At 39.7% G+C, this 27,325-nt stretch overlaps 2 protein-coding genes across 2 annotated transcripts; both read left to right on the top strand.

Annotated features, from left to right (window-relative positions):
• The first annotated feature begins 149 nt into the window (after positions 1–149).
• On the top strand, positions 150–8,429 carry ccdc15 (coiled-coil domain containing 15). The gene is made up of 10 exons (XM_039826352.1): positions 150–594; positions 1,291–1,440; positions 1,669–1,797; positions 2,965–3,081; positions 3,170–3,316; positions 5,141–5,260; positions 5,349–5,452; positions 5,806–6,000; positions 7,750–7,898; positions 7,998–8,429. Exons 1-10 carry the CDS (start codon positions 418–420, stop codon positions 8,045–8,047), a joined length of 1,338 nt encoding a protein of 445 aa, XP_039682286.1. The 5' UTR covers positions 150–417; the 3' UTR covers positions 8,048–8,429.
• A 1,265-nt stretch (positions 8,430–9,694) lies between these two features.
• slc37a2 (solute carrier family 37 member 2) lies at positions 9,695–25,846 on the top strand. Its single transcript, XM_039777954.1, has 19 exons — positions 9,695–9,722; positions 9,814–9,823; positions 12,158–12,239; positions 13,300–13,390; positions 13,762–13,840; positions 14,007–14,142; positions 16,505–16,581; positions 17,356–17,522; positions 19,139–19,176; positions 19,265–19,420; positions 20,025–20,115; positions 20,229–20,291; positions 20,537–20,622; positions 20,906–20,954; positions 22,368–22,441; positions 22,793–22,871; positions 23,866–23,963; positions 24,128–24,192; positions 25,543–25,846. The coding sequence occupies exons 1-19, from the start codon at positions 9,695–9,697 to the stop codon at positions 25,556–25,558; spliced, it is 1,485 nt and encodes a 494-aa protein (XP_039633888.1). The 3' UTR covers positions 25,559–25,846.
• The last annotated feature ends 1,479 nt before the right edge of the window (positions 25,847–27,325 follow it).

Here is a 27,325-nt window from a genome sequence, read left to right as displayed (position 1 = left end):
ATTATTATTATTTTTTTTTTTAATAGTTTTTTTATATATGAATGGTTGGATGGATAGTTGATTTGTCCCTCTTTCTTCATAATGCATAATGAATTTCCATAAAGTCTTTGCCTGTCCGGATGGGGGCAGTAATGCGCCAGTCAACTGTTTGTCAAACGCCGGAAGCTTGAAGAACTGAAGAAGATGAAATGAGCGAAACTCAAACCATTCGGTTGGTGTTTACTAAGCTTTGACAAGCGTTATAGTGATTTTTCGTTGTTTTCTCGTTGAAACAGTTAGTGAATATTGTTCAAAAATACTGTCGACAAACCCACTATAACGTTACGATTATGTCACTGTATAATTACGCGAACTGGATACCGAGAAGATATCTTTAAGCAGTGAGTTAGCATCAGGTTAACGAGGCTAACGTTACCAATGAGTACCAGCCGGCTTATAACTTCGACAAACGGCAGGTGCAAAGCGTCAGTCAGCCGCAACAAAGAGCACCCAGCCCCCAGAGGTGCCAACAAGGTGCTGGCCCAGAGGAACCATGCGGTGGTGGCGGTGGGAGCCTGGGTGGAGGGCGGGCAAGACTTCGTGGAGCACCCGTCTGTGAGTTTGGCATTTAACGCTAATTAGCAAAGCTAGCTGTGAGTCTGACTGTTGCCAGGCTGCTGACAAACCGTTGTTGATGATGACCAGGCAGCCTGCAGGTTTAAGAAAGTGATGAGTTTAGCTAAACATTACAAGAAGGTTTCAGATCTGTTACCTTAGTAAAAGTAGCAACACTCAGTCAGGTGGACATTTACCCAAGTAATGTAGCTACTTTTTGAGGAGTATTTCCATTTTCATGCTACCTAAACTTCAACTCCACTAGCTAGCTACATTTTAGAAGCCAACATTTTTTTTACTCCTGTACATTTATTTAACAACATTAGTTACTAGTTGCTTTGCAGATTTTGATTATTTATACTAAATATAAATCGACTAATACATAGTGATATATCATTATAAATTAAGTTACCCAGCAGTATTTAAAAATAGTTTAAATAAGCTCCACCTTTACCAGCTGCAACATTAGTGATGCATACACATTAATGCGTCACTAATTGTAATCCAATGATGGGCCATTCTGCATAATATGATAATTATGTTTTGATACTAATACTTTTGTATGTAACTTAAGTTAGATTTTGAATGCAGGGCTTTTACTTGTAACAAAGCATTTTAACTCTGTGGTAGTCACATTAATTTGAGTCCTTATTTTTCCTAAAGTAATCCAAACAGTCTTCCCATGTCTTGGTTTAGGCTCTGGCTCTGCTAACTGAGGAGATCCAGGCAGAGAAGAGGAGGGAGACTGAAGAGAGCCTTCGGCGATTTCAAGATGAAGTACGCCATCGTGTGGCACAGCAAGCTCAAGTCAGCAAGAAGAGGCCGCAGCCTCGGACAGACTCAATGGTGAAGATTGATTGATTGATTGATTGATTTTTTTTTTCTCCAAATATGTAAAGAACAGAACAGCAGACAAGAAATAAAAACAAATCAATAACAAGACAATAAATTAATAATAACAACTTGTGAACACTTGACGATCTGTTTAAATATCCTAAAAGTAGTGGGAAATTATAGTTGCCTGTACTGCTGTTGTCCCTGCCTGATTGACCTTATTCTTGTGTTTACGTCCAGATGAAACCTGACAGGAGAATCCCACATCAGCAGGATCATGTCTGGACCCAGCATGTGTCCGCTGGCGAGAGGCTGATGTCTGCAGGTGATGCTGCACACCGGAGGGTGACGGAGGGGAGCCCTCAGGAGGTGAGACGGTATTATATTATTAAATAATTGAAGTTTTGGTGTGTGCACACCTTCCCAAAAACTGTACTGAACAGATACTTGGTTTATGAGCTTAATACTTTTTACAATACAATTTTAATTGTTACTAATTGGTGTTCCCCACATAAATCAATATCACAGTATAAACGATATAAAATGGCCAAAAGTATATGGACAGTTATGCCTTGTTCCAACAAAAAGGAAAGTTTTACCTGTGTGACATCAGTTGGTGCTCCTGTTTCCTTTTTCAACATTGTTTATTTATTTTTATTTTTTTCGCCCATCTGTAACGCACAACAGTCAATGCACTGATAACAAGCAACACACATAACTGAACATTGTTGCTTTTACTTCCACAAACAAATGAACAGACAAGAAAACAAACAAACAAAACAACAACAATACTAATAAAATATTTATATATACAAGAAACAAACAGGACTGAAAAGGTGTAGGCTAAGCCTGAGCTTATTACACCTACCCTTTTTACATGAATGATATTCTTTCATACGAAGATGAAAGAGTGAAAATGCACCTTAGCACAAAGCCAGGTCCATAAAGAGAGGTTTTTCCCAGTTTGGTGTGAAAGAACTTGACTGGCCCGCACAGAAATCCATCCAAAACCTTACGGGATGAACTGGAAGACCGACTGTGAACCACTGTGAAAAGATTGAAGAGTGGAGGCTGTTACAGTGGCAGATTAATGCCCAGGGTTTTAGAGAGACCTGATCAACCATCACACATGGCTGCATGTTTTGAGGTCATTCAGAAACAGTGTCTTTATTACATAGCTGGCCCACCAGAGAGCACTGGTGAGAAGTTCAACTGTAAAATGTCCCGCTCAGTACATTTCTTGGTCACAGTTCTTTAACAACCAAATTTAAGAGGTCTTTACAACATGTAGGCTCCTGTCAGGCTCTTATGCTGACTTTGGAGGATCAAAGTCTGCCTGGGGACCCAGACAAACTACTGTCTTCTGTCATCCCTTTGTAATGTACAGTCGGCCCTATGCGGTCTTATTTTCTTCAGTGCGTTGTGCAATGTGTGTGTGTTTTGCCGTCAGAATCATTTCTTTGTTTCCTTGTGTGAGTGATAGAATAATGTGACAGTGATTAATCTGTAGGAGTTTTTATTTCCATGGTTTTCCAGTCTAGTGGAGGCATGAGGCAGGTCAGACTCAGACTGGCTGCCTGTCGGATGATCCCCCATGGGGAAATGTCGTCAGACCTTCCTGGAGGCAAATGGAATATCTCTTCAAACAGACATGTGAGTGTCTGTGTCTCACAGTTGTTCCTCTTTTAAAAACACAGTGGTCCTAGGTGTAATAATACTAATTTTCCCCTGCACCCAACAGAAACCTGGATCTCACGTGCTGGGAGCAGAGCAGGAGGAGGAGGCTGTTCAGGAAGAAGAAGAAGAAGAAGAGGAGGAGGAGGAGGAAGAAGAGGGGGATAATCATCTCTTCACCAGTCAACATAAATGTCCCCTCGTTCAGCAGAAGGTTAATACCTATGGTGCAGCAGTTTCACGTTTTTTTATTTTAATTTTTTTATAAATTAATTTAGGATGCAGGATATGCAGACCTTTACCAATATCCTATAACAACATCCTACAGTTATTTCCATGGCTGATAGTTTTCATTTTATTGCAGTTTCACTGTATCATGTAGGGATGTAACAAATACAATACATTATTCGGTTATGAACAGAAAATGTTCTGAACAGATGCAAACAACATCCATGCTTGATCAGTAATACAAAGCTTTGTCTTGAGCTGTCACCTGACACAGTTTGCCTCAAACACACAGAAGACCTCCTCAGAGTCATAATTCAGTCAAATATGAACACAGACATCATGCTGTACGCATACAGCTAGGATCAGCAAAACTCACTCTTGCCAGTGGCATCGGTGTTAAAATCCTTGGAGGAGAAACATTCATAAATCTGCTTAGAAATCCAACAAAAAGGTGCTTATTATTACTTCAGATTTTGCCACATAATCATCAGATCCAGATTTTTCTTTTCTTTTTTTTTTTTTTTTTTTTGAATCAAAAGTAATCTAGCAATTGACGAGACATGCAGCTAAAAACGCAGGGTGACTTGAAGCAGATTTGCCAAAACGTAAACAAATACAGGCTAAAAAACGCTGCGATGTAGATAAAAGTTTGACATTTCGATTTGTGATGTGATCAAAAAGCTAAACGTTCTGTTTACGGCAAACATAGTATTTAGTATGGCCAAATAATTAACTTCGGTCTCATCATACCATATAATAAGCCTGGATGGACCAGATGCCACGTGAGTTATTAAGAGTAGCGGTGTCCCAGTTCCGGGGGAAGATGGGTCCTTCCTCTCCAAATGAGGCAGTCCAGCATCACAAGACCTAAAACGTGTCTTCAGGTGGCTCTCGTCAAATCATAAACCCAAATAGTTCAAACTTTATGGCCTTAAACAGCTGACAGAGTGTAATTACAAGTGTGAAACAAGGGTCACACTTCATGACTGATGACATGATGGAAGTGTACAAGGTTCGTGGTAAATTATTCCTATAACTTCCATTTCCCTGTAATGCTTCGTGATTCATTAATGTCCAGGATACTAACATGAACAACCACAATAAATAGTGCAGTTTTATGCCTAGTTTGATTTATGCCCTGCTCTAGCCGCAGCTGAAGCATTTCGACAGTCAAAAGGATAAGGCTAATATTCTATATTTGTTTTGAAAAGACCTAAACCAGCAACGCGTTAGTCCTTCTCTTCATGCTTTCTAACTGTATCACTCCAAGCACATTGGATCCCACCGAAGATATAAATCGTTCAAAACGGTGTACGCAAATATTGTTTGTTGGCGATGATTCTCAGTCACGAGTATTTACAGCAGCAGGGCTGTGTGTGTGTGTGTGTGTGTGTGTGTGTGTGTGTGTGTGTGTGTGTGTGTGTGTGTGTGTGTGTGTGTGTGTGTGTGTGTGTGTGTGTGTGTGTGTGTGTGTGTGTGTGTGTGTGTGTGTGTGTGTGTGTGTGTGTGTGTGTGTGTGTGTGTGTGTGTGTGTGTGTGTGTGTGTGTGTGTGGGGTGTGTGGGGGTGTTAATGAAGAACATGTCACCCGGTGCAACGGTGTGGCTCATTGGTGTTTTTTTAACAGTTTATTGACAACAATAGAGCTCTATGTCACAGAGGAAGTATATGCGATATATGATACTTGTTAGAGGAATCAGTTCTTTTATACGATTTGTTGACATAAGATATAACAAAAATATAGACTATCACCAGACAGAAGTGGGGAGCTTGAAGAAAAAATATGTTATCTGACTGTGTATATGTTTCAGGTTAGTGGACCGGTGTTGTGGGATTCTGACAAATCACAGCCTGGTCCTGGTTTCAAGTCCAACCTCAGAGCCCCCCCGGTACTGTGGCCTCTGACTGACCAAGAAGAACTTAAAAGACAGGTATACATCAGATGTGTGCATGGACCTTTGACTTTAGTTGTTGTCCTGTCAGGACCAAATGTTACCGTAAGCACGTCTCTCTCTGCAGCGTCAGTCTCAGTTCCTGGTGCACCGCCGTCAGTACATGAACATTGAGAGAGAGCAAGTGAAGGAGAACAAACAGAACAGGAAACACCTGAAGAGGACGGCAAGGTGACAAGACTTCTGTTTTATTCTGCCTCACTTCCTCTTATTGGTGTGATTAAATTGATTCTACACCCAAAAAAAGTCTTTAGAGTATCAAGCAATCTGTAGCTTCGAAAGATGGCTGTTAAATGTTGGTTATGAAAAACGTCATCTTGATTTCAACTATGTTTAAGTCCTTTTATAATGCACAAACGTGGTGACATGTATTACAAAATATTCCCTTGTTTTGCCCAAATATGACCAATTCTTTGGCTCTGTGTATAACATTCAGACTAATTAAAATACTCTCATATGACTGTAAATTACTTGTGATTTCTAAGCCTGGGTCTCCTCTCATATGTACCCTGTCTTCACTGAAGGATCAAAGCTGAAAAAGAACAGATTCGTTTGGAGGAAGAGAGAAAGTTGGAGAGAGTTCGGCAGCTCGCGGAGGCCAGACAAAGGCTAGAGGAGAGGGAGCTGCTGATTCTGGAGCGACTGAAGCTTGAGGAGGAGGAGAGAGCTGTGGAGCTGCAGAGGAGAAAAAGAGAGGAGAAAGGGAAAGTGACTGCAAGGTAATTAATGTAGAGTCATTTGCCAAAGCTTAAAGGGGAATTATGCAGTTTTTTTTTTAGCTTAGCTTAATTTACCTTAACTGAACAGCTTCGGAGTCACTGGAGTGGTTATATGACTTTTTTCGAGTTGAATGGTGGTCGTCTCACTCCCCCACCCTAGCGCCTGTGAGCAGAAAAACCACCCTTGCAACTTTCGGCTGGGGAGCCGCCGGCCTCAGCGTCAGGGAGTATGGCGTGATATCAGGTCTCTGTAACGAATTGCTTCACGGCACTGCACACATACGCCCATTCAGGAACCGGCTAACAAGGTAGCGATGGAGTTTTTCACACTATCGTCATGGCTGAGTCGGCAAAAAAGAAGCAGAAAGCGAGGAAAGCAGTCGGAAGAACAGAGAAAGAGGAAACGTCAGACTGACCGTAGTCAGTAAACATAGGAGCTGACAAATATCTATTCCGAAGCTGTAGGGGGAGCTCTATAGAGAAACATGCCAGCAAAAAGGGAAGAAATGGCCAAAACTGCATAGCGCCCCTTTAAAGGGGAACTCCGATTTAACACATGAAAGTGTGTTTACAGGGGAGTACCACTGCATATGTGAAAAAAGTTGTATGAAGAATTTTGTGGCTCCTGGGAGAAGTCTGATAAAACCGCCTTCCAAGGAACGTATGAACACATCTCTGGTAAACACAAGATTTAAAGTGATTTTATAGGTTTAGTGTGTCATTTTTTTTATATTAATAAACGTCCGTTACATTCAAGCCATTGCCAATTGAGTTGCTACAAAGCTAATTAAGACCATCAGCTCCACACAACTCTCTCTGTATTTCTCAGTAGGACTATGTTCAGAAGATTGTGGCGTCCGGTGACTTTCCCACGCAGAAGCTCAAGTGAAGATAATGACCTCTTCTAAAGAGTCCATCATGTTTTTTTAATCCTCTGTCTTCCTTGGCTACTAGCAGCTGGGCTATTTTATAGTTGTGCGTAGAATCGACCGTGCTGGGTCCAGCACCTCCCGAAAAATGTCACTACACGCCGCAGCGACGCACGTCGCTCTGCCGTGGCTTGGTAGCGTTGCATTTCCCCCGACTCATTTCCTGGTTCTCCTTCTCCATAAACAACATGAAATCAAGGAGAGGGTTAACTTTTCCTGCTCCAGATTTCCCACCTTGGTCAGAAAACACAGGGGAGACACTTTGTTTCTCTCACTATGACTCTAGAGTCGGTACTCACTCCAAAGCTAATCGCCGGCACTCTCTCACTTCTCCCTCGCTCTATCACCCACTCCCCGCACACGCACGCACACACACGCACACGCACACACGCACACGCACATGCACATGCACATGCCGGGTCGACGCACACACCAGCACACAAGTATAAACATCAGGCCTATACGTAGGCTTCGGAGAAAGCTCTGCATGGAGCCTACGCAGAACTGTAAAACAGCCTTAAGGCTTGTATCATGTGGATGCGCTGATAGTTTTGTTGTCATTACTTAGAATTCCTCATGGGGGGCGACAGAGACTACGCACTATAGCTTTAAATGATTCTTTGTGGAGAAACTCAGTCGACAAAATCATATGAGTGTTAGTCGACTAACAATTTCTGTATTCGAGGACAGCCCTATACAGTTCAGTAAAGTGGACTATGGACCACCAGCTGGACCAAATGAAGTGAACTACATGTGCACCCTAAATAAAAGTGTAAGTGGCTCTGTGAAGCTGATAAACAGGCGGATTGTAACTCTCCAGGTTCATTGAGGCTCTGAGAGCTCAGATGAAGGAGCGACTGTCTCAGGAGAGGCTGGAGCCTCCTCCTCTCTGTTGCTGTGCATCCTCTTTCTGGGACTCTCACCCCGACACCTGTGCTAACAACTGTGTCTTCCACAACAATCCCAAAGGTACGCACTGCACACCTGCCTCACACACCACCACTGAGCTTTAATAGAACTACACATGAAAACATTCAAAGCACTGACAGTCATTTGTCTCCTCCACAGCGTATGCCAAGGCGTTACATTCAACAATGTTGAGTTTGGAGTTACAGTAAAGGAAGCCGATGAACTGAAACAGACTCCTTACAGGCCAACATTGATATTAATTTTTTTTATCTCCAGACGGAAATATCTCAACAGATATCAAATGGATTGCCATGGCATTTTGTCCAGGCATTCATGTTTTCCACAAGATGAAGCCAACTGACTTTGGTGATCCTTGACTTTTCATCCACTGATATCCCAAGACCCAATATCTCAACCTCTACGAGACCGATTGGTGCAGAATTTTGTACAGACATTATTGGCTCTTAGATGATGTATCCTATAGACTTTGCCTCTTAGTGCTATCATCAGGTCCTGCAAAATAGAGGCTGCCTCTCAGTGAACCTTCCCTGAATAAATACAAAAATAAAATACAAAAAGGTCAAAATGTCACTTTGTCAAGTCATATATATATATATATATATATATATATATATATATATATATATATATACACACACATACATATATATATATATATACATACATACATACATACATACATACATACATACATACATACATACCACAAGTTTGCCTCAAGGGTCTTTACGATCTGTTCAACATACAACACTCTCTGTCTTTTGACCCTTTGACTAAGCGAAAAAAAATCCCCCACTTTTAACCAAATTATCCCTTTAATCTTTTCATCACTTTAAAGTTGTAGCTGGTAAAGTTAGAGCTTATTTTAACTATGTTATTAGTAGCTGGGTGGCTTAACCTTTAATAATATGTCATTGTGTATTTCTGGATTTGTATTTTTATATTAATAATTCAAATCTACAAAGTAACTTAAGTTATGAAATAAATGTGAAAAATACAATATTTGACTCTGAAATGTAGTAAAATATAAGTATAAGTAGAGCTGGGCGATCTAATCTAATATCACGATATTGTTGACCAAATACCTTGATATCGATATTGTGGTGATATTTTAGGGTTGACAATTGGTGCTTACAAAAAAATATTTACACAATGAGATTTTTGATAAATACTCATCATTAATGTGTATATATAATAACTAAGTGGGTAAAGGCAAATAATAGAAAAGCTAGAACAGTCTGGTAAGTTCAGGAAAGTACATCACTTTACTGTAATCCAGCCATTATAACCAGGGACAGACAACACTTGTGTCATATTACCATATTACAATATCCAAAATCTAAGACGATATCCAGTCTCATATCACGATATCGATATAATATAAATATATTGCTCAGCCCTAAGTATAAGTAGCATAAAATGGAAATACTTGATTAAAGTACAAGTATCTCGAAATTGTACTTGCAGTACTTGAGTAAATGCACTTAGTTGCACATCACCGCTGCCTGTTTAACTTATTTCTTATTCCCCATCAATAAATCATCTTGCCAATCCTATTGCGACCTTTGAGAAGGGGTCCCGACCAGGTCCCGACCCTCATGTTGGGAACCTGCATAGACGGACAGCTCTCAGCTGCTTCCTGTTTGCCGTGACGTCAGCTAAGGATGATCACGTGGCCGCCGGGGCTCCGTCTGGAAAATCTTATGGAATTACACATTTAAGCTAATAATAATCCTTTTTATTTCAATCATAACGGACGCCTTTTTTTTGAAGTTCTACAGCAGCACAGATGTAGGCTGGCTCTCCGGACCCGGTGCGTAATATAAACTCTCAGTATGGAGAACTGCTGGATGTTTACGGACTGTGTCTCCCACCACGAAGCTGCATGGCTACTGCTCTATTCCTTTAGTTAGCAGCTGGGGTCTACTTTGAACCTGTAGCTAACGTTTGCTAGTACAAAACAAGTAAGTGTTTTTCCCCAAGGCTAGCTATCTCTCTTACCCGCATTGTGCCGTTACTACCCCTTAATAAAGCCGGTAAATTGGCTCCAAACGGTGCCTTTAATTGTCCGATAATATCACGCAGAGGACATGCCTGGAATCTAAGTATTTTTAAAGTTTGACGTTTTCCTAAATTTTAAAAAAAGTTTGAACAGTTTTTTTGTGTGTGTGTGTTTCTCTCCCTGTTTTTTTTTTTTTTTTTTTTTTTTTTTTTTAAAAATATTTAAATTAATTTTTTTTTTTTTTTTTTTTTTTTTTTTTTTTTTTTTGTAAATGATTGTCTTAACCGCATCGATAAACACACATTCTGTGAATTTGTAATGCGGGCTATTAACCCAGAGTTCATTAGATAAATACATAATTTTCTATATCATACTACCTTACAAATTCATAGCTACTGCTTGTTTTTAATTGGGCTATGTACGTTTCAGTTTCGATGTGACTATCAACAGCCACGCCAAATCGATTTGGAAAAAGACAAGGGGCATTTTATTTTAATAACCTCTCAGTTTCAGTCACTTCATTACTGGGTATTCATTACTGTTTTTTGTGCTGATTATCCCGCAATCGAGTCCCTCATGGTTCAGCACTTTAGTAAAAAATAAAAAGCCCATTCTTCACAAATTAATGAAAAAAATAAAAAGTAGGACTAATTATGTCCAAATAATTACTTTGTATCCTCTAACTTTGATTTACTAAGTCCGAATAATAAGAGTGTTATACTATGAGATAATCACAGCAGGTCTGCAACCAATAATTATTTGCATGATCAATCAGAAAACTGAACAATGCACATCATAAGGGCCCAAGGGGATGCCTTCAAAAAAACAATTCCGATCCAGTCAAAAACCCAAATATTTTTAATTTACTGTAATGTAAGACAGGAAAAAGCATCAAATCCACACATTTGAGAAACTGAAACCATCAAATGTTTGCAATGTGTGCTTGAAAATTGACTGATTTATCAATTATGATTGAAGATTAGTTATGAGAATCCCAGGTAAATGTTGTACCTGTGCTTTTACACATTTACGCCCTTCTTATTCGTTTGTAAGCATTTCCGGCAGGCTGTCTGTTGCAAAATCCTTCAGTGTAATGAATAATTCATGTTAACTGAAACTCTTTCCTAACAATGCCATGCCATCTTTCAAGTATATGTGATAAAAACATAATGAGGAGCTAAAGAAGGTCGACATTGTTGAGTCACTACGCTAGGATGTGCTATAAACACTGATGTACCTGTCTGTTAGGTACACCTGTTTCATCTAATGCAAACAAGTACAGCAGCCCTGCAATGAATCCTGTCTTTGTGAAGTCTACAATGTTCAGTTTTTGCTGACACAGTGTCAGGCAGTGGTTGAAGAAGTACTCGGGTCCTTCCCTTTTTTTCACTTCAAGTTAAGTAGCAATACAACAATGGAAATAATACTCCATTACAAGTTAAAGTCTTCATTCAAAATACACTCAAGTACAAGTACATACGTATTTTAGGAAAGAAGAAAAAACATAAATCTGTATTTATTTTTAGGACTTTTCTCTAGCCTTTCCTTTTTTCTTTGTGAAATATTGGGTAATAATTAAAGGTATATGGACCACTGGTTTAATCTTTAACAGTGTTTTGTATTTTATGTTTTTGTTTTTACTTTAAAATCTTAAATTGTAAATTAACTATAGCTGTAAGATAAATGTAGTGGAGTAAGAAGTACATTATTCCCCTCTCAAATGTAGTAGGATAGAATATTTAAAGTAGTAATTCAATGGGAATACTCAAGTAAAGTACCTCAAATTTGTACAGGAGTACAAAACGTAAGTACATCTACTGTACTTAGTTACTTTCCACCACTGGTGTCGGATCTGTCAAAACTTGATATGTTTCTAATATTTTATCATAGTTTACTAGCATTAGAAATCTGTTATAACACACGTGCCACCTCACGGGCTGATATCAGGTGTGTGATTTAGGGATAATCATTTGACTATTTTTATTATTTTGCTAATACTTCTAATAAATAAGTTACTCACTCTCTGAGAGTGAGTAACTTATTACTCACTCTCTCCACCAGTATAAACACAGTTGATCCATAACATGCTGGCAGCAATTTGCTTATGTTTCTGTGTCAATAGAAAGGTTTTAACATAAAAATGTATATATTTTTTATGTGTAAAATTCTCCTTTCACGATGTACAAATTGAAAAAGATTACATTCTTAATGGCCAGTATTGTAATTAGTTATAACATTACTATAATTAATACCTATTGTGCCACCACATCTTTATTCTTTCATCTCTCTTTTGCAGGTATCGCGGTTACATTCTTTTCCTCACCTTCCTCTTCTACACGGCCTACCATCTGTCACGGAAACCTATCAGCATTGTTAAGGTGACTGGGACAATACTATCCCTTTTCAGCTACAGGGTTTTTGCAGGAACTTGACACGTGTGGGTCAAGGGTCAAATGCTGCCTGTAAGATACTCTCGGGAGCTCCTTCATATCAGTTTCGAAAACATGAAATCCAGTTAGCGTCACAAGAATTTGAGCTCGTGCACAAGTCTTCAACCTATTAAAGAAACAATAGGATTAGAAAGGAGATAAATGAATGGATGAAAACAACATAATTTCTTATAGAGTTATACAAAAGCTTTATCTCAATAGCGCCCATCCAAGCTATTTGTTATCTCTCAAGGTTAAATTGAACAATCCTGTAGCACACGTTCCTGGAATGAAAACCTCAGACGGCGACATTACTACGGAGGCGAGCGGCAGCAGTAAACAATCCCTTTCAATAATTTTATGACAATCTTAGCAGATAATTGTTTAGCTTCAGTCTTGAGGGTTTGTTTTGTTCCGTCTTTTTGTTGTCGTTTTTGCACTCGTTCTCTATAACACTTGGCTCTGTTAAATATGTAAATATGCCTTTTTGTCACAATTAGGTCCCTAACTCTTAGACCTGCTGCACACATTAAAAAACAGCATAAATCCCTGTTTGAATGCTCTGCACACAGAAAAGCTAACCGTCAATCTTCTGGACCCCTACATGTCTCTCTTTATCCATAATGATTCAACAGATTTTTCAGACATGCTTTTGATATAAAATGCACCTTATCCACAGCTATAATTCCTTTAGATGCTGAAAGAGCATTTGGTTGCTTCGAGTCTTTGTTTATGTATTTTAATAAATGGTCAAAAACATGCAGCAGCTATGGTATGGATTACGGTCCTTTAACGCTACAGACAGATTATTTGCAGTAAAAGTGGACATATTTAATATCATGAAAGGCAATGGAATATACAATAAAAAAGACAATTTTTTTGTCTGCACTCGCAAGGTCCTGCAACCCCTGTATGATACCAATATCTAAACCCATCTAGTGCCGTATACTACTGTCTCTGGGAGAGTTTTATCTGGGTCGTTTCAACTGTTTTTCCGTCTGATTTTCAGAGTGAGCTTCACAGAAACTGTTCCACAGTCATTCGGCCAGCAGACTTTAACGTAACCGACAATGCTACATGGTGCGACTGGGCGCCCTTTGGTAAGTCCTTTACTTGTTGTCATCTGTAAACTAAAGAGTAGATATTGCAAACTAGCACTGGGAAATGTATATTGTTATATGAGATCCTCAACATATAGCCACATTATGGATATTAAGGTGTCATAAGGTGCAGTTTTAGAATGCTTTTCATGTGGGCATGGGCTGTTCTCCCATCATGGCAGGGTTCATTTACTGGTTGAAGACCCTGGCTCAGTCATGCGTTTCAGCAAACACAAATGGCCGTGTTGGGTGGGAAGCTCCTGAGGGCTCTTTGTGCTGTACAAATCCTACTAGTTTATAAAATGTCTAGAATTATAAATGGTTATACTCTAAGGAGAAAGCTAATAGTTTAATCTGTGTTGTCCCTCTAGACCAGGACAACTATAAGACGCTGTTTGGGGTCTTGGATAACTCCTTCCTGGTTGCCTATGCCATCGGCATGTTTTTCAGGTTTGTATGTGCTGTTGCCTGCAGACCTTATGTTTTTGTCTCTTGTGTGTGTGTGTGTGTGTGTGTGTGTGTGTGTGTGTGTGTGTGTGTGTGTGTGTGTGTGTGTGTGTGTGTGTGAGAGAGAATGTGCTATATTGAGTCATAATTTTTCTTCTTGTGTTGACAGTGGGATGTTCGGAGAGCGCCTCCCTCTGCGTTACTACCTGAGTTTTGGTATGCTGGGGAGTGGATTGTTCACATGTCTGTTCGGCCTCGGCTTCTACTGGAACATCCACTCGTTAGGGTACTACGCCTTCATCCAGGTAAACGCACAAAATCACATTATAAAAATTATACACTTTCTTTTGTACCTTTTTGTAAACATAGAAGACCCCCACAACTTTGTCCTTAGTGCCATCATCAGAACAGAATTTCCACGTAAACACAACAAATTGCCAAATCTAACTGCCAGATTGACGTGAAATTACCCTGTAATTTTGGCGACTCAGTGACCCTGCCACTTTGTGCTACCTACAACGGGACCTACGAACAGCAAAATTGTCACTTTAATACATTTAGCAGAATAAGCTTGCACGTGCTAATCGTGGAGCAGTAGTTGGAATGGTTTCAGGTTGAAGTTACTTTGTAGAAAACTTGGCGAACAACAGCTGGGCACTGTGTACAGCTTTACTGTAGTCACAGTTTTGGTGATATCACGCCTCTGTAGAGACCAACAGCTGTGCTCATTGACCCTATCTGGCAACGTACACTTATACCTTAACATGACGTTCTGCGTGGATGGATAACGGTTGTTACAGCACATAACTCAACCTTAAAACCATTTTAAAATTGACATCTTTACAATTTTAGTTGCAAAGTGAATATTTCCCAAAATGCTAAAACTATTCCTTTTAACTATTTGTTTGTATAACAAAAGATCTGCCTATAAACTTGTCAAGTTGTCTGTCTTTCTGTTGCGGTACAACTCTTTTGTTTACATTTTCCAAAATGTACCTTCAAAACCTTGTACAGAATAACGACGCTTTTAATGGCTGTAGTCTTGTCATTTACATTTGGTGAGGCAGAACTGCTGCATGCAACAAACTCACATTTGGGAAGAAAAAGGGAATTACAGAGATCAGATGAGCTGTTTATTGCTGACTCACCACCAAACGTGCACCAACACACGCACACGCATGCTAGGTTTCATTGGTCTCTGGACTCATAGGGAAATGAATGTTGGTCTCACTGTGGACTCAGTACAAGTGAATTCAGAGTCAGAAGAGTTTTGTCTCACTTCAGTCTTTTTTTTAAAAGTCCCTTAAAACAGTAATAACCACACACAAATGCTGGAAATGAAACTGGTATGGGAATCAAGCCATTGTTTCAGACCTCTCACTCTGCACAATCAGATTTTAGTCTTGTAAGACTTGGATTATGTCAGAAACAAGTGAAGACACCAGTTTTGTGTACAGGCTACTTTCCCTTCCTGTGTATTAATTAAGGCTGCAAATAACTTCTTTTTTTCCTGTTTACTTATTTAGTCTCTCAAATGTCAAAAAACATAAACAAGGCAGCCATAATTGGCCAGAGCCCAAGGTGATGTCTTCAAATGGTTTTAGTTCAAACCCAGCAATTAACCAACGCTATAAAACAAAAGAGATTTGAGAAGCTGAAACCAGAGAACGTTTTATGTTTATGCAGTTAAATAAATAAGTCTACTCCATAGTTTGTAGCTCAAGAAAGCAATGCTGTGTTCTAGCTCAGAAGTGTCAGATGAGCCTCACATGGTCACATGACCCTCCCCTGGAGTCAAATTCCACAAGTACTTTCAACAACCTGTGGGGAACTATAATTAGAAATATAACTCATGGTATAGATAATAATACACCTATTAATCAATACATTTTAAAGACTGAAGCACCTACATGAAGCAATCAAAAAATCATAGATTTATTGTATTGATTGACAACCCTTTTACCCCGTTACAGGTTACGACTGGGAGCTGTGGGTCAGTACAGACCGTAATTATCATCTCTTTCCTTTACATATGTAGAGATCTCATGGGGGCTTAGTCAGGCTTTCCTCACAAACACACATCACAGGACTCACGGCTGCGTCATGTGACTGCAGTGTGACTGTGTCTGGGCTGGATGTAGGTTTGGTGTGTAAATGTAAAGACTCACTGCTCACTAGGGGTGTGAATCCTGACCGGTCTCACGATTCCATTCGATTCAATGTGGATTATCCCGTCAATGATTCGAATCGATTAGATATCACGGTGCGTCACCTCCTCGATAGTATTATATATTGCTACACGTGGTTTTCATAAACAAATTCAAGCAGTCAGATATATGAACTCCCCTTTTTATTGTATCTGCTCTTAAAAAAGACACTTCCTTAATGTCTGAGCACAACAGACAAAAGGCAAAAACAAAAGCAACCGGAAAAAATCAACAAGTAACATCAGTAGGCAATAATCGATTATGGTCTGTCACTGCATCGATGCAGAATCGTCCAGGTCCGCATCGCGATGCAATGATTCATTTCAACCCCCCCTACTGCTCACTGGTCTCCTCTAATTGTCCTTTTTTTTTTTTAACTATGCTTGTACCAGCGTTAAAAGGCTTTGATGCTGTATGTTAACACAGGCTGGTTTCTCCCTCTGTTTGTTTCCTTCTGCAGGTCATGAACGGGCTCATGCAGACCACCGGTTGGCCTGCAGTGGTGGCATGTGTCGGCAACTGGTTTGGAAAGGGGAAGTGAGTACTGCACGATGTGCACTGCAGTGTAGTCCTGCTGACGATGCAGCATTAGATGCTTTTTTTGTAGCTCGCTGACTCACGCATCCTCATTTGTCACGTTTTGACAGCACAGTGAGAACTGGGTTTGATTTATCTCAGACAAGCATCAAATCCACATCATCTGCCTCTGAAATATACACTACTGTTCAAAGGTTTGGTATCTCCTGCCAAAAAAGCTTGGTTGTCCCCAGTTAGATGTCTGAGAGGGCTACTCTTTATATCTGACTGGCCGTTGATGCTTTTAGGTTGTAGAAAGTCCTCTGTACAAATAGATTATTTAATTTTTTAAATGGAGAACAAATCACTGTGCAATGGTTCAACCAGACTGACAACTGAAAGGGCAGAAAGAGACAAAGATCCCTCTGAGCAACAGTTGAATAAGAAAAGAAGAAACCAGCAGTTATTGGTAAAAGAAACTGGAAGCTTAGCATCAAAATGTGTGCAGATTTAAACAGGAACATCTTCCTGTTTTAGTGTCAAGTATACAATAAATGCAGCCTATAACAAGCTGGAGTAAACAGGCGGCATGTTACTTTAGCAAAGCTCTTCTTCAAACTTCACAACAGGAACAGAAGGTTAGTCTAGGGTTAGCACTGTGGGAATATCAGCTGGACATACTACAGACTGACCCATCACAGTTTAAACATCTCCAATCTAACCACTGAGTAGACTGCAGAGGGCCCAAAGCTACTTCCTTAACGTGGCTGACAACTCTTGTGTTTTGATCATCAGGAGAGGATTCATCATGGGTGTCTGGAACTCCCACACCTCAGTGGGCAACATCTTGGGCTCCCTTATCGCAGGAGCCTTCGTGTCCTCGGCGTGGGGAATGTCCTTCATCGTCCCTGGACTTATCATCGCCTCCACTGGGATCCTGTGCTTCTTCTTCCTGGTTGAGAGTCAGTTTCTGTTCATCATTGACACCTACACACACAAAGCTCTTTCACAGAGAGATGCTCCCACATAATTGGTGTAAATCCAAAGCGTTTATTTATTAAGACAGGGTGTGTCTGGGCAAATTACAGACACATCTGCACTTGCAGGATCGTGCTCGACCACATTTTTGTAATGCAAACTGTTTTCGGCTGCTGTTACTTTAAAGCTACATTGTGTAAGAATTTCTCCCATCTAGCGGTGAAATTGTGTATGACAACCAACTGAATATTACTTTATAGCCCTTCCCATGCCGAGCACGTTTTAACTCCTACGGTGGCCAAACCCGAAATTAGTTCTTAGTATCTCCATCGTTTACACGCAGCTGTTCTAGCCACTCCAATATTAACTTTGGTCTTGTTGCTTTGCCTGTCGCCTTGTCGTTTTAATTCTCTTTTTCGATTCCCTGGCGAGTAATCTCCCCCTGACATTCGTCACGGTGCCACTGAGTATAAGAGGGCGAAAGGCAGAGGTATTTCCCTCTTTGGCTGATGTATTTTAAAGATGGAGGCGCTACATGGCGGGCTGTCATTCGAGCGACTCGCTCGTATATATACTGAATGATTCTGAATGTCAGATTCTACGCTTACGAGAATACTTTGATTAGTTGGTGGAAGTAATTACACATGAATGAGCACATATTTGTGAAAGTTTTTTTTTTTTGCTAAGAATCAACTCAAAAAATTACACAATGTAGGTTTAAAGGTTGATGTTAAACTGAGCTACAGTACCATTACCTCGTTCAAAGTGAGCTAACCTTAGCTCTGTGTTGTGAAACAATCCGATCACGGTTGTTTTGTGGTTCTAATCCTATCATCTACTGGCTTGACCTCTGTTAATTGATTCTGAAAGCAGCGGCGAGCGCTCGGAGAACAAAGTGACACGGTGCAGGGTTTAAGGTTACAGTGTTCTAAAGGTTTAATGAGACACACAATCGCTCCATTCACTTGGATGGTGTGTAGTAAGATAAGAAAGAGAGTCCAGATGAACAGAAGGATTGTCTCAAGGTTGGTTGACGCAGATAGGAAAACAGTGGTACAGTTTATGATACAAATAAAACAGATGAGAGAGGCTTTCTTCGGAGTTCTCACGAAATAGATTGTAACAAAATCACCACACCCAGAAGTAGTTGTTCTCTGTCTTTTTAATTTACAATGATATAAAACCGAGGAAAGCAACAAATGTTTCCCATTTTTTTGAATACATAACTGAATCAGAATCAGTTTTATTGCCAAGTAGGTTTGCACATACAACAAATGTGTGTTGATGTTTTGGTGCCTAACGACAAAGACATAATGTAAAAAAGAAAAATGTGAAAGATATCTGTTTTTCAGTGGAAGAGCTGTACAGTTTGTGCAGGAATGTGCAACGTTTTCGGTCAATCGACTGATCGATGAGTTGATTTGTCCCTGTTTTACCCAGAGGCAGAATATTAATTTCACCCCATCAGTACCGAGTTAAGTGTGAGACGTGTTTGGTATCTTGTAGTGTATCTTGTCATCTAAGACTACATCTCTTGCCCAACTTGAATGTTGCTTTGAAGTTCTCACTTGCATCTTTTCCTCTCTTTTTTTTTATTCAGAACCCGAAGACGTCAACTGCACTCCTCCTCAGCACCATGTGAGTTAAAAGCACCAACATTCATCTTCCTAATTCATCCGTAACAAAGACTGCTTAAACTCATGCATGTGTGCGTTTGTGTTGTCAGAGCGAACAGGAGAGCGGCGAGACGGAGCCTCTCCTGCAGAACTCGTCCCATGTGGAGAGATCGGTCAACGGTGCCATCGCCACCGAGCCCGCAGAGGTTGTCGTTGTTGAGGAGCACCCTGAGGCCATCAGCTTCTGTGGGGCTCTCAGTATACCTGTGAGTGGACACTAACACACTGACTATCAAAATGTCCTTCTGGTTTTGCTTTGGTTTAAAAGAGCTGAATTAGAAAAAGGTCATTCTGAATTATTGGTACATTATTTCGTATTTTAAAGTTGTATTTATAAAAAATAAATAAATGGTAATGTGTTTTATATATTTAGAATGTGTACAGTTTGAATGATATATACAACCACTATGTTTAGGATTTGAAAATGGCTTACTATAGCACCACCTGGTGGCGGTATCAGGAATGACACTGACATCTGCAAATATACCAATAAAAACGTACGCAATGAGATCTAGTTGAAAGATGTTATACGTGTAATCGCATAAAATACACACATAAGGACTTTTCATTTTATTAGAAATTATTTCCAAAATTTTTAATGAAATGGGGTGGGGGGGATTATGAGTATTTTGTATGAGCTCCTTCTCCATAGTCTTTCTTAGTATATAGTATACAGGAGATGGCAGTCGGCCAACAAAATACATTTTAGCCACATAAAATAAGACAGTTGATTGAGAGTTAAAGCACTGTGATAATTAAGACATTTTAAGATGATAAAAGGTTTTAATGGTGTTTTTATGTCTGACTCAGGGAGTGGTGGAGTTCTCTCTCTGCCTGCTGTTCGCCAAGCTGGTCAGCTACACTTTCCTCTACTGGCTTCCTCTCTACATCTCAAATGTTGGTCAGTATTTACACTCATGCTTTATTCCTATTTTTTTCCCAAATGAGGAGAATATCATACACGTGATATAATTTCATCCACATTATTTTTAATGTTTTATTTCTCATTTTCAGCCCATTTTGAGGCAAAACAGGCAGGAGACATGTCAACGCTGTTTGATGTAGGAGGAATCGTGGGTAAGCTTTGAGCTCAGACTGATAGGTTTCATTTTCCAACATGTTTATGACATGGGAATTGTTTATTGTTGTGTTCATTACCAACATGCTATTATAGTTAAAATGGTGTAACAGATAAACACGATCGCAGCCAGGAAGACATGATCTGACTTGAATGTCCGGGACTCCCTGGAAGAAGCGCTCTTGTATCTCAGTGGGACCTTCCAGGCTAAATAAAAAAAATGAAATGTGCTGTGTGTCTACAGGAGGGATCGCGGCAGGCCTTGTGTCTGACTACACAGGTGGGAGAGCGACAACTTGCTGCGTCATGTTGATTGCTGCTGCCCCAATGGTTAGTGTCATGTAATAAATCAAATTATTTTATGACTGCATGGAATTTGAATTTGAAATCCTAAATGGAAAGAAATTTGAAATTTTGAAATCTCCTGAAAACAATATATCAATATAACAGCAAGTTACAAACTAATCAACAGTAGTGTGTTTTAAATGGATAAGGATATTTGTCTTGGGGGAAAAAAATGAACATACTAGCAGTAGACATACAGTATATATACGTCTGAAAGTTAAGCTGATTGTGTGATGTCTGCCTATTGTCTCTTTTGTTCCGGTTCCAGCTTTTCCTCTATAATTACATCGGACAAAGGAGCATTGGTACTACAGTCGGTAAGACTTCTTCACTCATGTCTGTTTTATTTCTCAGAAGGTTTTGCTTTTCCCCGCTAGAATGAGCCGAAGTAGAAAAGAAGAGAGTTACAGGTCAGTTAGTCCTAATGAGGTGGTGGTGTGTGCAGGGGAGAGCAGATAGCTCGACAGAAGTCTTTAACTTCTCCACGCTGTGCTCACAGTGTACCAAATCATTTCTTCAGACTCCACCGCACCCTCCTGATGTAACTCGAAGTCGAAAGCAGAGTAGCCCTGTTTAAAGCAACACTATGTAACTTTTAGCTGCAGTTGTAGTTCCAATGACACAACTTGTAGGGCTAAAATTTACAGTATTGCTTTAAAAGTACAAAATAAGTCGTCCGTTATCAGAAATGACTCAACGATTATATCACGGGTGGACGCATAGACTGTATTAAGTGAAGCTTAGTCTCGCTTTGCCAGACCATCCACACGCTGCGGAGCGGAGGAAGGTCTGGCTACTCCACACAGCATTCCCGGATAGGAGAGAAACGTGCTCTGGTTTATTGGCATTTCTTTAAACCAATCACAATCGTCTTGGGCGGCACTAAGCTCCGCACGGTGCCGCTGCAAAATAGCCTCTGGAAGGAACTTGTTTTGGTGGCACACGTGTACGTTCAAAAGTTGTTTTAGTCGTGCAACAGAAAACTCAGATTGGACAGATAGTCTAGCTAGCTGTCTGGATTTACCCTGCAGAGATCTGAGGAGCAGTTAACCATAGTCCTCACAAATCCACCAGAGGTTAAAATTACAACACAAAGAAAGCAGAAGGTAACGGACATCGGCGAAAAGACATGCATCCGACGGAAATCCCTGCGGCATCGGAGCAATCCCGAAAGTGGAAGGTCGTGGATATAGACTAAGTGAAGCCAAAAGATCTTCATCACCCTGCAGTATAAATCCCGTCCCCTCAGTGTTAGTGGATGGAACACGGGCCAAACTAAAAAGTCAAAGTATATGTGAAATACGTTTTTCCCAAAGATGTTTCTGTCATTTTTACGTTGTTCTTATGACGCTGATGTTCATTCAAGTGTTCATTTTTCTGATAAGTTTCGTTTTTTATTAGTTATTTGTGCTGTAAAAACGGGGTGAAGTGTCATGATTGACTTGCGATTGGTCGAGTGGGTGTATGGGCGGGACTTTGATACCACGGCTCCACCGCCCGATCGCTACATAGACAGTTAAAGAATCACTACTGTGCAGACTCCAAAATTACAAGATGGTGGCGCGCGTATCCGGGTTATTTTAGCTTCACTTTTGTAAAGCGGGAGGAAGTGGAGACCTGTCGTCCATCTTTATATACGGTCTATGGTTTATATACAGTGTAGAAACAAACTGTATATAAAAAGAGGTGTATTTAGTCTTTATTAAGAGTGTTTTTGTTCTTATATGTAGGTATGCTGCTGTTGTGTGGAGGCCTGGTGAACGGACCGTACGCCCTCATCACTACTGCTGTATCTGCTGACCTGGTAAGACCTGAAGCATCATGGGAAACCCACCGTTTTGTCGCTGCCGTCTGTTAACAAATCATCATACTTTACAGATTCAGATGATTAAAACAAAATATACGAGTAAATCAACTAATAAATGATGACATGTATTATAGATTGAACTACCCAGCAGTAAAGTCATTAAAATGAGCTCCACCTTTACCAGCTGCAACAATAAAGTGATGAACACATGAATGTGTCACTAATTAATAATCAAATAATATAATATATAACATTCTGCTGAAAATTGCCATTCTGCCTAATCAGTGCTATTATTTCAAGTTTATTATGATGTGAACACTTTTGTATTTTGTGTCTTTGTTGCAACAGGGAACACACGAGAGCCTGAGAGGAAACTCCAGGGCGTTGTCAACGGTGACAGCAATTATTGACGGCACTGGATCAATAGGTACGTATGCAGTTATTTTTACATCACTCTTTTAATCATTATTTGTAACTATAGATCAAATGAGTATTATCTCTCAGCTACTGTATGTAGTTCCTTTCAGCTGTATGGTGGCTTTCAGCCTATTTTAGCTCACTGTTTTGGTTTTATGACCCAGAAATGCTGCTCATCATGCTAGATTTCTTTTTTAGATTTTCAGCTAAAAAGTTCTGGCGTCAAGCCTGTGAATAACGTGAAGCATTTAACCACTAGGGACAGTTAGATTTTCAGAGCTAAAGGGGATTAACACTGGACAAAACAACTCCATGTGATAATGTTGCTCCGTGTCTGCTCGATGTGTAAATAGCAAACTGTTTACCTTGTAATCTTAAAAAGTGATAATATGTTGGTGTTGTGTATTTACAGTTTGTTCTGCTGCAGCAAACTGGCCAAAACAACTTACCTTAGTTTCTAGCCTTTTATACCCGTGGAGGATAATTTTATACAGAAATTTCAAATTGAAAAGGAAAAATAAATTTGATTAAATAAATTATATTTCATTACTCATGATAATATGAGTAGAAAGCAACACACACCACTTGCTGTTTCTCCTTTGTGGTGCAGGGAATTAATTCCAATTAATTAATTAAAAAATGTATTCTTTGGAAGGACTCAGGATAAGGCCATAAAACTGTTTATTAAAAAAGGAAATGAGATACTGTTATGAAGGTTTGAAAATGGAAAGTGAAATTTAAACTGACAATAGTAAAAACAAATTGAAAAGGTAACGGTTAACATATAATATATAAGACAATTTAAACGAGTGAAATATTGACATATTAAATTAATTTAGTTTTCTCTATTATCCTGCCTTCCTTTTGCATTTAACATTTGGCTTTTCAATGAGAACATTTCATCACTTCATGATGTTTTCTGGTAAAGGGATTTAAGAATGTTGAAACTTGTTGATGTTACGTATTAAGGGAAACCGTGAGTGATGTTGGCGTGTTCTGTGCAGGAGCTGCGGTGGGTCCTCTGTTGGCCGGTGTGATCTCTCCCACCGGCTGGAACAACGTCTTCTACATGCTCATCTCTGCCGACGTCTTGGCTTGCCTGGTCAGAAACAGCTCTTCCCCTCCCTGACATCTTTGATCTCTCACACTATAATAACACAGCAAGGCTTGAAACACTAGGCTCAAAATTAGCGGAGATCTTTTTGTCGTTACTGCTTATTCAAATCCGGGAACGACACCCTTACTGACACGTTGTTTTGTCTTCAGTTTTTGTCCAGGCTCGTTTTCAAAGAAGCTCAGGGTTGGTGTGGACGTGCCCCCCAAGCCAGAGGGTGAGTTTCACCACCAGCTTGTGGTGATAAAGAAACTGTTGCTATTTCTTTGAACTTTACCTATTTAGATTTTTTTAACAGGATTGTAACTACTTATACAGAAACTACAAATCTGTGAAAGCATGTTTGAAAACCAGCCAGTAAGGATGTCATAAAATGAAAACCCAGATTAAGACAAGGAGTGTGCCAAATGGATATCATTCGTGTTACAAAAACAGCCTCACGTCTGCCTTTGTACAATCGGAAAGAAGATTTTAGACGCTGTTAGATGAGATTAGAATTCAATCTTCTAAAGGGAATGGTTTAACATTTTTGAAAGAATGATGCCACTTACATGTCTGCGTGTTAAAGGGCAATGCCGGTAGCTACTGATTTCTTTTCAACCTGGACCCTATTTCCTGTGTTTTTATGTCTAAGGGACTGATGGTAATAACAATCTTTGACATTGGTCCATCGCTGCAGTCGGCAGTGGCGAAACAAGCTACAATGTAAGTTAATAGGGCAATTATTGTCCAGCTTGTATTTATCTTCACAAAAGTGCTCGTTTAACCGCTGACAGGCTCAGATTAAGTGTCTGTCAAGATTATGGAAAGGATTTCTAAGTAGATTGACCTTTCTGTTAAAAAGTAAGATCCTTTTTTTAAACATAAAAACATCCGCAAAATTGCGTTCGCTAAACCCACCAGACTCCATGTAAATAAACAGTGATTTTAGCATCGTAAAATACACTTCACTCAAGTCGACAGAAACAAATTAAAACTATGAAAAGCCATTTTGGGTCGGCGACAATTGCCCTGTTAACTTACACCGTAGCTTGTTTCGCGGCTGCCGACTCCAGCGATCTCGCTTAATACTGGACCAATGTCAGAGATTGTTGTTCCCATCAGTCACTTAGACACAAAAACATAGGAAAACAGGTTTTTGTGTTGGCTCTTGGCTCCAGTCTATTGCTGGAGCCACGGGGAGTTATGTGCTGATCAGGTGATCAACTGTTATTCATTAAGAAATAGTTAGATTATGTAACTCCCTCTAAACACACACGTTATTGTTTCACATTCCTGTTTTTAAATGCATTAATCAATCGAGATATGATGTGTTGATCTTTAGAGCTGTTAGTAGGTATTTTAAACTTTGGACCGAGCTAGTTGTTTCCCCCTGTTTTCAGTCTTTATGCTAAGCTAAGCTAAGGGTCTTCTCATCTAACTCTCAGCAGGATGATGAATAAGTGTATTTCCTAAAATGTCAAACAATTACTTTAAACAAGGAATACAATAAGGATATTAAACAGGGTTATTGTAATTGGTTGCTTAATAAATGTCTAATGGTCGTTCTCAAATCTTTTTATTCCAGGTTCAAAGAAATCTGAAACACACACAGAATCAAACCGGGACCCAAACACAAAAAAGAGGGAGACAATGCTGAAACTCAGCGTACCGTTGGAGACCTCTTTCCATTTAGGCTGAGAGGAAACCAGAGGAGGCACAGTGGAAGATTCAAGGCACTAAACTGACGATTGATGCCTTCTTATTGTAAAACAGAGAAATATGTCTTTATGGAGACAACGCTTTTTTTTATGACTAATCTACTCATTCGAACTTTGTTTGTTTTAATATTCTTTTATCATTAAAAGTGTACATAATGGGAATTTTCTTAATTTCTGCCTCCTGAGTTACTGCATCCTCACAATACTCACCATTTCAGGTCAATAATAATTCACGTGACAGTTTGGTAGTATTTGCTTTTGCCAGATTTTATATTTTATACAGCATTTAGTCAGTAATGAGTGTTATTTATCCATCTTTGAAGTAGTTCAGTCTAACGATCTGGAAAACACAGTAAAAGACCCTTTTTTAAGTTGTTGAGGCGATTCTCGTGTCAGATAAAATAGTGCAGGTGTGAAATGTTTTTTAAAAATCAGAGCATTAACCTCTCTATTTTGAACTTTCAGCTATGCCTATTTTAGAGATAAAATTATTGTGTGTGTTGAACCCCTTTAAAAAAAGTTGCTCTAAAGTCTTTAGAGGACAAAAAAATCATCTGCGTCAAAAACTACCATCAAATTATATATTATTATTTTTCACTTATGAAAAAATATTACAAATGTTTGTATACTTAATTTGGGGATGGGGAGGGGAGTATATTTTTTCACAGTGTGGGATAGGTCAATATAATGAGCCACAGTACTGATTTTTATGCATATTGCATATATACAGTGGGGCAAAAAAGTATTTAGTCAGCCACCAATTGTGCAAGTTCTCCCACTTAAAAAGATGAGAGGCCTGTAATTTTCATCATAGGTACACTTCAACTATGAGAGACAAAATGAGAAAAAGAAATCCAGAAAATCACATTGTAGGATTTTTAATGAATTTATTTGCAAATTATGGTGGAAAATAAGTATTTGGTCAATAACAAAAGTTCATCTCAATACTTTGTTATATACCCTTTGTTGGCAATGACAGAGATCAAACATTTTCTGAAAGTCTTCACAAGGTTTTCACACACTTGCTGGTATTTTGGCCCATTCCTCCATGCAGCTCCCGCAGAGCAGTGATGTTTTGGGGCTGTTGCTGGGCAACACAGACTTTCAACTCCCTCCAAAGATTTTCTATGGGGTTGAGATCTGGAGACTGGATATGCCACTCCAGGACCTTGAAATGCTTCTTACGAAGCCACTCCTTCGTTGCCCGGGCGGTGTGTTTGGGATCATTGTCATGCTGAAAGACCCAGCCACGTTTCATCTTCAATGCCCTTGCTGATGGAAGGAGGTTTTCACTCAAAATCTGACGATACATGGCCCCATTCGTTCTTTCCTTTACACGGATCAGTCGTCCTGGTCCCTTTGCAGAAAAACAGCCCCAAAGCATGATGTTTCCACCCCCATGCTTCACAGTAGGTATGGTGTTCTTTGGATGCAACTCAGCATTCTCTCTCCTCCAAACACGACAAGTTTAGTTTTTACCAAAAAGTTCTATTTTGGTTTCATCTGCCCATATGACATTCTCCCCAATCCTCTTCTGGATCATCCAAATGCTCTCTAGCAAACTTCAGACGGGCCTGGACATGTACTGGCTTAAGCAGGGGGACACGTCTGGCACTGCAGGATTTGAGTCCCTGGTGGCGTAGTGTGTTA

This window comes from Perca fluviatilis, chromosome 16, assembly GCF_010015445.1.
Source record: "Perca fluviatilis chromosome 16, GENO_Pfluv_1.0, whole genome shotgun sequence".
Lineage (NCBI taxonomy): Eukaryota > Metazoa > Chordata > Actinopteri > Perciformes > Percidae > Perca > Perca fluviatilis.
The sequence above is the reverse complement of the archived record's forward strand: the minus strand, read 5'-3'. Positions and strand labels throughout refer to the sequence as shown.